Raw genomic sequence first — 12,132 nt, forward strand, 5'->3', positions numbered from 1 at the left:
ACGTCAATTTAGTGTATCTATACAAGATGTAGGTGTTTACCTACTGTTCCAGTCTAGTTGAGATCTGAGCAGTTGCTTTAGTGTTCTGCTGCTGGTGGTGGTCTCCACATGCAAGCATAGCAGCGTTGGATAATCTTGGCTCTTTAATGTTGGTAGGCTGGTGGTATTTGTAGAATCTTCATGCTAAAACATGTAGCTGAGTTTTAGTCTATCTTTTAGTGTTCATTCAGTGAAACTAAGCCTAGATTTTATTTTATTTTTTAATTTGTCAATGATTTGGGGCTTTTTGACATAAAATAGTATGATATTAAATGCAAAAAAGATTTTATATAATTAAAATTTTTGTTTAAATGAGCTTTAATGAACTCTTTAATGCTTACTGGTTTTAAAATCTCTTACTGGTTTTAAAAACCATTCTTTTATCATATATGATAAATATGATTAAAAATTCCTGATGGGGTTTATGAGATGATTTATTATCATGAAAGGAATGTGTGATCCAAAAGAGATTGGGAATTGTTGGACTAGTATATTACGTATTTTCTTTGGTAGGGTCGGCTGTATTTTTGGAATTCACTGAGACTATAACATAGTCATTGAGAGTGCTTCAGAGGAGGCAGATTTGCCTTGATTCAAATCCTGACTTGGCCACTCGTTAGCCAAGTGATCTTGAGTTAACAAACCTCTGTGTCTTGATTCATTCCTTCCAGTAAAAAACATGGGGAATTGTACTTACCTCATAAGTTTTTGTGAGGATTAGGAGTTAATGTGCTTTACAGGCAGTTTTTCATGTTTTGAGAATAAGGAAGAAAAAAGGCTTTTAGTAACAACCCTTTCTTGGCTGCTGGTTGTTTATTATACTAGTTTAGGGTTATTTCCAGACTTGCCTTATGTCAAGCCATAAATACCTCACTACTAATAGTTTGTGATTTAGGGGTGATTTGTGGACTCTGTTGACTTAGCTTCATGAGTTCAGAGCTAGATTCTTTTAAGTGGTTTGGATCTTGATTTTCTAGACAAGGGTACAGTTTTCTCTGGAGAGAATCCTAACAATGAGAGGTTATTTGGATTGAAAGCAACCTTAGGCCTTCAGGTCCTTAGATCATTACAACCTAAGTTGAGTGTACTTTTTTTTTTTTTTAATGTCTTCTTTATTTTAATGGTCATGTAACTATGAGCACTGTTCTACTTATAATTTCAGGACAGTATCCTTGATGAGCTTGATAAAGAAGAGAATATCCATGATTCTGTGTCTCAAGAATCAGAGTCAGAAGAAGATGGGATTCACGTAGATTCACAAAAGGCTCTTGCTCTAAAAGAAAAGGTATTTTTCTTTAGGTTAGCCTTAGTTTCCTTCATGTAAGCAGGATATGTAGAAAATCATGTGGATCCCGGTATTTCTTCAGTGTAGTTTTGGGTGGGGAGGTGCTCAGACTTTAATGTATCCGTATCAAGAGGCAGTATAGCTTGTTGGTTAGGAGTATATGTCTGAAACCAGATTGTACGGGTTCAGATCCTGTGACAAGTTCTTTAATTACCTGTACCTCAGTTTTCTTAACTGTAAAAATAAGATTAATATTATTACTAAATCTTAATGGGTTGTTATGAATATTAAATGAATTATTATATGTAAAATGCATGGACTGTACGGAGAGTCCTTTTAGGGTTTTTTGTAGTAGACTAACTTAAAATCAGAATGTGAATCTTGACATGAATATTAAATTCCACTCTTCCATATCACAGGTCATCTCTGGTTACTTTTTGGAATATTAAACATCCCTCTTTGGAAAGCCTCATTAATAAAACTAACTATATTGCTTTTCAAAAAGGTGGAACTCTTTTCAGATTAAACTTCATCTTGATGTCTTTCTTTTGTTACATTTCTGTGGGTATTGTCAATCAAAAGTACATAATTCGACGTATGTTACTCATTTTTCTACCAAGGCTTTTTTGGCTTGTGCTCATACAATGACTATCTAGTGAATTTCAGCATTTGTTGAAAGACCATTTTGCTTAATTTTCTTTTCTTTCCTGTTAACCTTGAACACAGAGCTAATGAGTTAGAAAGAGATGCATAATATTGAAAGAAAATGGTTCTGCAATTCTCTGCCAGTATATATCTGACTCATATGCTTTTTCAGGGCAATAAATACTTCAAACAAGGAAAATATGATGAAGCAATTGAATGCTACACCAAAGGAATGGATGCTGATCCATATAATCCTGTGTTGCCAACAAACAGAGCATCAGCATACTTTAGGTTGAAAAAGTAAGGGATTCCCATAATGTGTGTGACTATTTTATATGTGTATGGAGGCTGATTTTTTTTTTATGTTAATGTTAGTCACCATACATTACATCATTAGTTTCTGATGTAGTGTTCACTGATTCATTATCTGCATATAACACTCAGGGCTTAATGCAATATGTGCCCTCCTTAATACTCATCACCGGGCTAACCCATCCCCCCCACCCCCTCCCCTCTAAAACCCTCAGTTTGTTTCTCAGAGTCCATCGTCTCTCATGGTTCATCTCTCCCTCCGATTCCCCCTGCTTCATTTTTCCCTTCCTTCTCCTAGTGTCCTCCATGCCATTCCTTATGTTCCACAAATAAGTGAAACCGTATGATAATTGACTTTCTCTGCTTGACTTATTTCACTGAGCATAATCTCCTCCAGTCCCATCCATGTTGATGTAGAAGTTGGGTACTCATCCTTTCTGATGGCTGAGTAATACTCCATTGTATATATGGACCACATCTTCTTTATCCATTCATCTGTTGAAGGGCATCTCAGCTCTTTCCACAGTCTGGCTATTGCGGACATTGCTGCTATGAACATTGGGGTGCACCTGGTCCTTCTTTTCACTACATCTGTGTCTTTGGGGTAAATACCCAGGAGTGCAATTGCTGGGTCATAGGGTAGCTCTATTTTAAAATTTTTGGGGAACCTCCACACTGTTTTCCAAAGTGACTGTACCAACTTGCATTCCCACCAACAGTGTAAGAGGGTTCCCCTTTCTCTGCACAACCTCTCCAACATTTGTTGTTTCTTGCCTTGTCAATTTCTGCCATTCTAACTGGTGTAAGGTGGTATCTCAATGTGGTTTTGATATGAATTTCCCTGATGGCTGATGATGATGAACATTTTTTCATGTGTCTGTTAGCCATTTGTATGTCTTCTTTTGAGAAGTTTCTGTTCATGTCTTCTGCCCTTTTTTTGACTTGTTATTTGTTTTTTGGGTGTTGAGTTTGAGAAGTTCTTTATACATTTTGGATATCAGCCCTTTGTCTGTAGTATCATTTGCAAATATCTTCTCCCATTCCGTGGGTTGCCTCTTTGTTTTGTTGACTGTTTCCTTTGCTGTGCAGAAGCTTCTTATCTTGATGAAGTCCCAAAAGTTCACTTTCGCTTCTGTTTCCCTTTGGAGGCTGATTTTTAAAAAAAATCTTTCATACGTCCAGGCAATGACATAATATTCAGCGATAAAAACGCGTGAGTTATTAAGCCGTGAAAAGTCATGGAGGAACCTTAGATGCATATTTCTTCTCTCTCTTTTTTTTTTAGTGTTACTGACTTTTTATTCTCATAACTAAGCCTAGTAAAACAAACATACAGTCATTTGCTGTCATAATTTCTTGAACAAAAGACTATTTGGCAGTATTGAGGACATAATCTTAGAACAATCTTTTATTTATTTATTTTTTTATTTTTTAAAGATTTTATTTATTTGACAGAGAAATAGCAAGAGCAGGAGCACAAGCAGGGGGAGTGGGGGAGGGAGAAGCAGGCTTCCCGCCAAGCAGGGAGCCTGATGTGGGGCTCGATCCCAGGACCCTGGGATCATGACCTGAGCTGAAAGCAGACACTTAACGACTGAGCCACCCAGGTGCCCCTAGAATAGTCTTTTAAATGAAATCATTTGGCCTTATAAGAATTTACCGTATGGCCTGTCTTTTCCCAGTTTTCATCCTAACATGGTAAAAACTTGTCCCAAATTCTGGCACTTGCCTGCAGACTAGCATTTGGGAATCATACATCATAAAAAGATAACTTTCAGGGCACCCGGGTGGCTCAGTCATTAAGCGTCTGCCTTCGGCTCAGGTCATGATCCCAGGGTCCTGGGATTGAGCCCCGCATCGGGCTCCCTGCTCCGCGGGGAGCCTGCTTCTCCCCCTCCCTCTCCCCCTGCTTATGTTCCTTCTCTCGCTGTGTCTCTCTTTGTCAAATAAACAAATAAAATCTTTTAATGAAAAAAAAAGATAATTTTCTTCTTTCCTTGAAAATGGAGATGGGATCTTCATTTTCTTTTTTCCTCCAAATTTTTATTTAAATTCCAGTTAACATACAGTGTAATATTAGTTTCAGGTGTAGAATTTAGTGATTCGTTGCTTACATGTAACACTCAGTGCTTATCACAAGTGCCCTCCTTAATACCCATCACCTACTTAACCCATCCCCCCACCCACCTCCCCTCCAGTAAACCTGTTTGTGTGTATAGTTAAGAGTCTGCTTCTTGGTTTGTCTTTCCTTTTTTCCCCCGTGTTCATTTGTTTTGTTTCTTAAATTCCACATATGAGTGAACGTATTTGTCTGATTTTGTTTAGCATAATACACTGTAGCTCCATCCACATCATTGCAAATGGCAAGATTTTATTCTTTTTGATGGCTGAGTAATACTCCATTGTATATATATACCACATCTTCTTTACCCATTTATCAGTGATGGACTTTTGGGCTCTTTTCATAATTTGGCAGTTGTTGATAATGCTGTTAGCATTGGGGTGCATGTACCCCTTTGAATCAGTATTTTTGTATCCTTTAGGTAAATACCTAGTAGTGCAATTGCTGGAATGTAGGGTAGTTCTATTGTTAACTTTTTGAGGAACCTCCATAGTGTTTTCCAGGGTAGATACACCAGCTTGCATTCCCACCAACAGAGTAAGAGGGTTCCCTTTTCTGCCCAACCTCCCCAACACCTGTTATTTCCTGTGTTGTTAATTTTAGCTATTCTGACAGGTGTGAGGTGGTATCTCATTTTGATTTGTATTTCCCCAATGAGTGATGTTGAGCATCTTGTCATGTGTCTTTTGGCCATTTGTATGTCTTCTTTGGAGAAATGTTAACTCATGCCCATTTCTGAACTGGTGGTGAATTTGGTAAGTTCTTTATAGATTTTGGATACTAACCCTTTATCAGATATGTCATTTACAAATATCTTTTCCCATTTTGTGGGTTGCCTTTTAGTTTTGTTGATGGTTTCTTTCACTGTGCAGAAGCTTTTTATTTTGATGAAGTCCCTATAGTTTACTTTTGCTTTTGTTTCCCTTGTCTTTGGAGATGTATCTAGTAAGCAGTTGCTATAGCCAGTGTCAAAGAGGTTACTGTGTGTGTTCTCCTCTAGGAATTTGATGGTTTCCTGTGTCACATTTAGGTCTTTCATCCATTTTGACTTTATTTTTGTGTGTGGTCTAAGAAGGTGGTCCAGTTTCATTTTTTTTGCATGTTACTGTCCAGTTTTCCCAACACCATTTGTTGAAGAGACTGTGTTTTTCCATTGGATATTCTTTCCCATAGAATTGTGGATCCATTTCTGGGTTTTCTATTCTGTTCCATTGATCTATGCGTCTGTTTTTATGCCAGTACCATGTCTTGATGATGATTATAGCTTTGAAATATAGCTTGCAGTCTGGAATTGTGATGCCTCTAGCTTTGGTTTTCTTTTTCAAGATTGCTTTGGCTGTTTGTGGTCTTCTGTGGTTCCATACAGATTTAGGATTGTTTGTTGTAGCTCTGTGAAAAATGCTGATGGTATTTTGATAGGGATTGCATTAAATGTGTGGATTGCTTTGGGTAGTATAGACATTTTAACAGTATTGTTTTTCTAATCCATGAGCGTGGAATGTTTTTCAGTTTCTTTGTGTCCTCTTCAATTTCTACAGTTTTCAGAGTACAGATCTTTCACCTCTTTGGTTAGGTTTATTGCTAGGTATCTTACGGTTTTTGGTGCAATTGTAAATGCAATTAATTCCTTGATTTCTCTTTCTGCTGCTTCATTCTTGGTGTATAGAAATGCAACAGTATTCTGTACGTTGATTTTGTATCCTGTGACTTTACTGAATTTGTGTATCAATTCTAGCAATTTTTTGGTGGAGTCTTTTAGGTTTTCTTTATAGAGTATCATGTCATCTGCAAAAGTGAATGTTTGACTTCTTCCTTGCTGATTTAGATGCCTTTTATTTCTTTTTGTTGTCTTGATTGTTGAGGCTAGGACTACTAGTACTATGTTAAATAACTGGTGAGAGTGAATATCCCTGTCTTGGTCCTGACCGTAGAGGAAAAGCTCTCAGTTTTTCCCTATTGAAGATGGTATTAGCTGTGGGTTTTTCATGTATGGCCTTTGTAATGTTGACGTATATTCTTTCTGTTCCTACTTTGTTGAGGGATTTTATCATGAATGGGTGTTGTATTTTGTTAGATGTTTTTTCTGCATCTGTTGAGAGGATCATATGGTTCTCATCCTTTCTTTTATTGTGGTGTATCATGTTGATTGATTTGCAAATATTGAATCACCCTTGCAGCGCAGGAATAAATCCCATTTGATTGTGATGAGTGATTCTTTTAATATACTGTTAGATTTGATTTGCTAGTATTTTGTTGAGAATTTTTGCATCCATATTCTTCAGAGTAATTGGTTTGTAGTTCTCTTTTTTAGTGGACTCTGGTTTTGGAATCAGGGTAATGCTGGCTTCATAGAATGAATTTGGAAGTTTTCCTTCCATTTATATTTTTTGGAACAGTTTGAGAAGAGTAGGTATTAATTCTTTAAATGTTTGGTAGAATTCCCCTGGGAAGCCATCTGGTCCTGGACTTTTGTTTTTTGGCAGATTTTTGATTACTGATTCAATTTCTTTGCTGGTTATCAGTCTGTTCAAGTTTTTTGTTTCTTCCTGTTTTCAGTTTTGGTAGTTTAAACATTTTCTGGGAAATTTGTTGGCATATAATTTTTCATAATACTCTTATAATTGTATTTCTGTGTCTTGGTTGTTAATGTCCCCTCTCTCATTTGTGATTTTATTTATTTGGGTCCTTTCTCTTTTCTTTTTGGTAAGTCTGGCTAGGGGTTTATCAATTTTATTCTTTCAAAGAACCAGCTCTTGGTTTCATTGGTCTGTTCTACTGTTTTTTGTTATTGTTGTTTTTGTTTTGCTTATTCCTGCTCTAATCTTCATTATTTCTCTTCTTCTGTTGGCTTTAAGCTTTGTTGTTCTTTTTCTAGCTCCTTTCCAGGTGTAAGGTTAGGTTATGTATTTGAGATTTTTCTTGCTTTTTAAGGTGGGCCTGTATTGCTGTATACTTCCCTCTTAGGACCGCTTTTGCTGTATCCCAAAGCTTTTGGACCATCATGTTTTCATTTTCACTTGTTTCCATGTATTTTCTTATTTCTTCTGTGATTTCCTGGTTGATCCATTCATTCTTTAGGATGTTTATAATCTTCATGTGTTTGTGCTCCTTCCAAATGTCTTCTTGTGGTTGACTTCAAGTTTCATAGTGTTGTGGTCAGAAAGTACTCATGGTATGATCTCAGTCTTTTTTGTACTTGTTGAGGCCTGATTTGTGACCTAGTATGTGATCTATTCTGGAGAATGTCCCATGTGCCCTTGAAAAGAATGTGTATTCTGCTGCTTTAGGATGCAATGTTTTGCATATATCAGTTAAGTCCATCTGGTCCAGTGTGTCATTCAAAGCCATTGTTTCCTTGTTGATTTTCTGCTTAGGTGATCTGTCCATTGCTGTAAGTGGGGTGTTAAAGTCCCCTCCTATTATTGTGTTGTTATCGAGTTCCTTTATGTTATTAATTATTTTATACATTTGGGTCCTCCCACGTTGGGACCAAAAGTATTTATAATTGTTAGATCTCTTTGTTGGATAGTCCACTTTATTAGGATATAGTGCCCTTCTTCATCTCTTGTTATAGTCTTTGGTGTAGAATCTAGTTTGTCTGATATAAGTATTGCTACTCCAGCTTTCTTTTGACTTCCATTTGCATGATGGATGGTTCTCCATCCACTCACTTTCAATCTGCAGGTGTCTTTAGGTCTAAAAGGAATCTCTTGTAAGCAGCATATAGATGGGTCTGTTTTTTTTATCCATTCTGACACCCTATGTCTTTTGATTGGAGTATTTAGTCCATTTACATTCAGAGTAATTATTGATATGAATTTAGTGTCATTGTATTACTTGTTCTTTTGTTGTTTCTGGAGATTTTCTCTGTTCCTTTTTAGTCTTTGTCACTTTTGGTCTTTCTTTCCCATTCAAAGAATCCCCTTTAATATCTCTTGCAGGGCTGGTTTAGTGCTCATGAACTCCTTTAGTTTTTGTTTGGGAAACTCTTTAATCTCTCCTATTTTGAATGACAGCCTTGCTGTATAGAATATTCTTGGCTGCATATTTTTCCTGTTCAGCATGTTGAATATATCATTTCACTCCCTTCTGGCTTGCCAAGTTTTTGTGCGGAGATCTCCAGCTAGCCTTACAGGTCTTCCCTTGTAAGTTAGGGGCTGCTTTTGTCTTGCTGCTTTTAGGATTTTTTCTTTCTCACTATATTTTGCAAATTTAACTACAATATGTCTTGATGTTGGCCTGTTTCTGTTGATTTTGATGGGAGTTCTTTGTGCCTCCTGGATTCAGATGTCTGTTTCCTTCCCCAGATAGGGAAGTTTTCAGTGATTATTTACTCAAATAAATCTTCTGCCTCCTTTTCTTCATCTGGGACTCCTATGATACGAATATTATTATGTGTGATGGAGTCACTGAGTTCCGTAAGTCTATTCCTGTGATCCATAATTTTTCTTTCTTTTCTTCAGCTTCATTATTTTCCATTATTCTCTCTTCTGTATCACTTATTTGTTCCTCTGCTTCTTCCATCTTTGGGGTCATTACATCAGTCTGTTTGGAATCTCAGTTATTGCATTTTTCATTCTGATTTTTTTTTAACTCTTTTATCTCTGTGGTAAAGGCCTCCCTGATGTCTTCTAACTTTTCTCAAGCCCAGCAAGTATCCTTGATTGTTGCTTTATATTCTACATTAGGCATATTACTTATATCTTTTTCAATGAAATCTCTGGCCATGACCTTTTCTTGTCCTCTTTTAGGATGAATTCCTCTGTGTTGGCATTTTGTCTAAGTCTCTGTCTTCCGTGTGTTAGAAAAGCCTGTTATGTTTCTTGTTTCTGAGAGAATGGCTTTATGGAGAAGAGGTCATATAGTGTCCAGGGTGTGGTGCTCGGGGAGTGTCTGGTGTGTGCCGCGCGTACTCTGCTCCTGTGGTTCGGCTGCTCTGTCCCTCAGGTCAGTCGTCTGTAGAAGCTCTCCTTGCCTGCCGTGGGCAGCGTTTGAGCCTTGGCCACATGGTGGTGAGTTTTAACTAGGTGTGCTCTGGTCTGCTTGTTCAGTGAGACCTGATACTACTACTTCCACTAGAACTGAAGCCTTGTGGAACTCTCTGGTCAGTAGACGTGTGTGTGGCGGTTTCTGCTGGTCTTCTGGGGAAGGGGTCTGCTGCACTGCGACTTGGGCACGCTTGCCTGAGAGAAGCTGTACCGGTGGAGCGGGGGGGGAGGGGGGGCGTGCTGGCACTTGGGGTAAGCAGGTTAGGCAGCCAGTATTGGTGCTGTGCTGTTTACTGAAGTTGGTTTAGGCTAAGGGGGGCCGGGTTGGGGGGGAGGAAAATGGCTCCTTTTTTCCCCGGAGAGGGGTCTCCATACTTGCTGCTCTCAGGGAAGCACTCCCAGAAGAGCAAACAGTTTGCCAGGAGTTTCTCAGGTCGCTGTTTTCCCGCTGTCTGTCTCCAGGTTGCTTGCCTGCCTGGAGCAGTGCAGTGCACTTTGCGTTCTGTCCCCGCCAAGCCTGCTGACTTTTAAAACTCCACACTTTAGGGACATGCTGTGGCAAGGGCCTGCGCTGGTCTTCTGGGGGAGGGTCTCGCTGCTCTGGGACAAATGCAGGTTTGACCAAGAAGGGTAGTCAGCGCAGGGGCATGGGATTTGGAGCAAGGCCGGCTAAGCCAGTGTCCGGGTTAGCCACCCTCAGCATGTGTCTCTGAGCCTCTGCTGAGGGTCGGGGGAGGGGGAAAATGGTGCCTGTTGCCTCTTTTGTCCCTTGAGAGACGTCTCTGGGAATGCCACCTCTCATATGCGCTCCCAGAAGCGCGAACGGTCTCTCCCTCTCGCCGTGTGCCATAGGTGAACCTCAGATCGCACCTTCTGCCACCAGGTAGTTTGCCTGTTTCTTTCTAGGAGCAGGGCAGTGCCCTCAGGGCTCTATCCCAGCCAAGCCTGACCTCTAAAACTCCAGGCTTTGAGCCCAGCTGGCTGCAAAAACTCATGAAAATCAGCTCCACTTGTTTCTGAAGCCAGTGGCTTTGGGGTCGTGCTCTCTTTGTGCATATCCCCGAGCACTCTACTCTCACCTTTCTCCTCCATCAGGGCTCCCTCTGCTCCATGGCACCCAGACCACATCTCTGCACCTCCTACCTTCCTCGATGTGGCTTCTGTCCCTCTAGTTGTACAGTTTGTTCTGTCAGTCCTCAGGTCGATTTCTTGGCTATTCAGAATGATTTGATACTTATCTAGCTGAGTTGGAGGGATGAGGCAAGCCTAGGGTCCTCCTACTGCGCCGCCATCTTAGCTCACCCCTTAGATGCATATTTCTGTGTGAAAGAAGCTAATCTGAAAAAATCTATTTACTGTATGATTTCATGATTTCAACTATATGATATTCTGGAAAAGGCAAAATGGTGGAGACAGAAAAAGATGAGTGGTTGTCGGGTTAGGGGTGGTGGAGGAATGAATAGACAGATTTTTAGGGCAATGAAAACATTCTATAATAATGTAATGATAGATACATGCCATTTTATACTTTCTCAAACCCATAGAATCTACAACACCAAGAATAAACTGTAATGTAAGCTGTGGACTTTGGGTGATAATGATGTGCCAGTATGGGTTCATCCCTTGTGCAAATGTACCACTCATGTGGGATATTGATAATGATAACTATGCATGTATGGAGGCAGGGAGTATACAGATGAGAAATATCTGTACCTTCCCCTCAGTACCGCTATGAGCCTAAAACTGCTCTAGAAAATTTATCTTAATAAAAGAAATTTGAATAAAAAAATCTTTCATGATAAAGGATCTGTGAAAGATTAAACATGTATTACATTTCTTTTCAACTGTAAATTCTTACAGCTCACTTCTTTTTTTTTTTTAAGATTTTTTTTTTTTTTTTTTTTTATTTGACAGAGACACAGCGAGAGAGGGAGCACAAGCAGGGGGAATGGAAGAGGGAGAAGCAGGCTTCCTGCTGTGGAGGGAGCCCGATGTGGGCCTCGATCCCAGGACCGTGGGACCATGACCTGAGCCGAAGGCAGACGCTTAATGACTGAGCCACCCAGGCGCCCCTGGCTCACTTCTTTTTATTGAGTTATTTTATTTAAACCATTTTAAATGGTTTAAATGGTTTCAGATACTCACACCATGCTCCTGTAGTTCACTTTACCAAGATGTATCCTCCAATAAAAATTTGAGTAATGATGTTCTTTACCTAATTCACAAAAGAAAGGAGAGTTAGCTGGGTAAAAATTTTTAGAAATTAATTTCCTTATTTTGAAAAATCATTTATCCACTCTTTAACCTAGAGACCTTTCATTATAATAAACTTAAAATGTGTTCTAATCTTTGTTTATCTTTAAGTCATACTGACCCTTTAAATACATATATAATGTTGAAGAACATGAATGAGTTACGGTCTTATCATAAGCAGAGAATGGACTTATCATAAGAATTTAAACAAAGACAAATACCATCAAGATATTTCTTGAGGGATGCCTGGGTGGCTCAGTTGGTTAAGCGTCTGCCTTTGGCTCAGGTCATGATCCCAGGGTCCTGTGATTGAGACCTGCACACTCAGCGGCCTCCCCTGCTTGTGCTTTCTCTATCTCTCTCTCTCTGACAAATAAATAAAATCTTTTTTTTAAAGAAAAAAAAGGTATTTCTTGAATGTTAAAATTTTTAACTGTTAAATTATTATTTGGAAATATAAATTATATGGGTATCTGAGTTTTAACTAT

The 12,132-nt window shown here is 38.9% G+C and overlaps 1 protein-coding gene across 1 annotated transcript in view; it reads left to right on the plus strand.

The window, feature by feature from the left end:
* The window catches only part of RPAP3 (RNA polymerase II associated protein 3), a 44,346-nt gene that overhangs the window by 5,573 nt on the left and 26,641 nt on the right, over positions 1-12,132 (plus strand). The window contains exons 4-5 of the mRNA XM_027595334.2: positions 1,202-1,324; positions 2,142-2,269. Of these exons, the coding sequence (XP_027451135.1) occupies positions 1,202-1,324; positions 2,142-2,269 (251 nt within the window). The remainder of the gene's footprint in view (positions 1-1,201; positions 1,325-2,141; positions 2,270-12,132) is intronic.

Source organism: Zalophus californianus, chromosome 9, assembly GCF_009762305.2.
Source record: "Zalophus californianus isolate mZalCal1 chromosome 9, mZalCal1.pri.v2, whole genome shotgun sequence".
NCBI lineage: Eukaryota > Metazoa > Chordata > Mammalia > Carnivora > Otariidae > Zalophus > Zalophus californianus.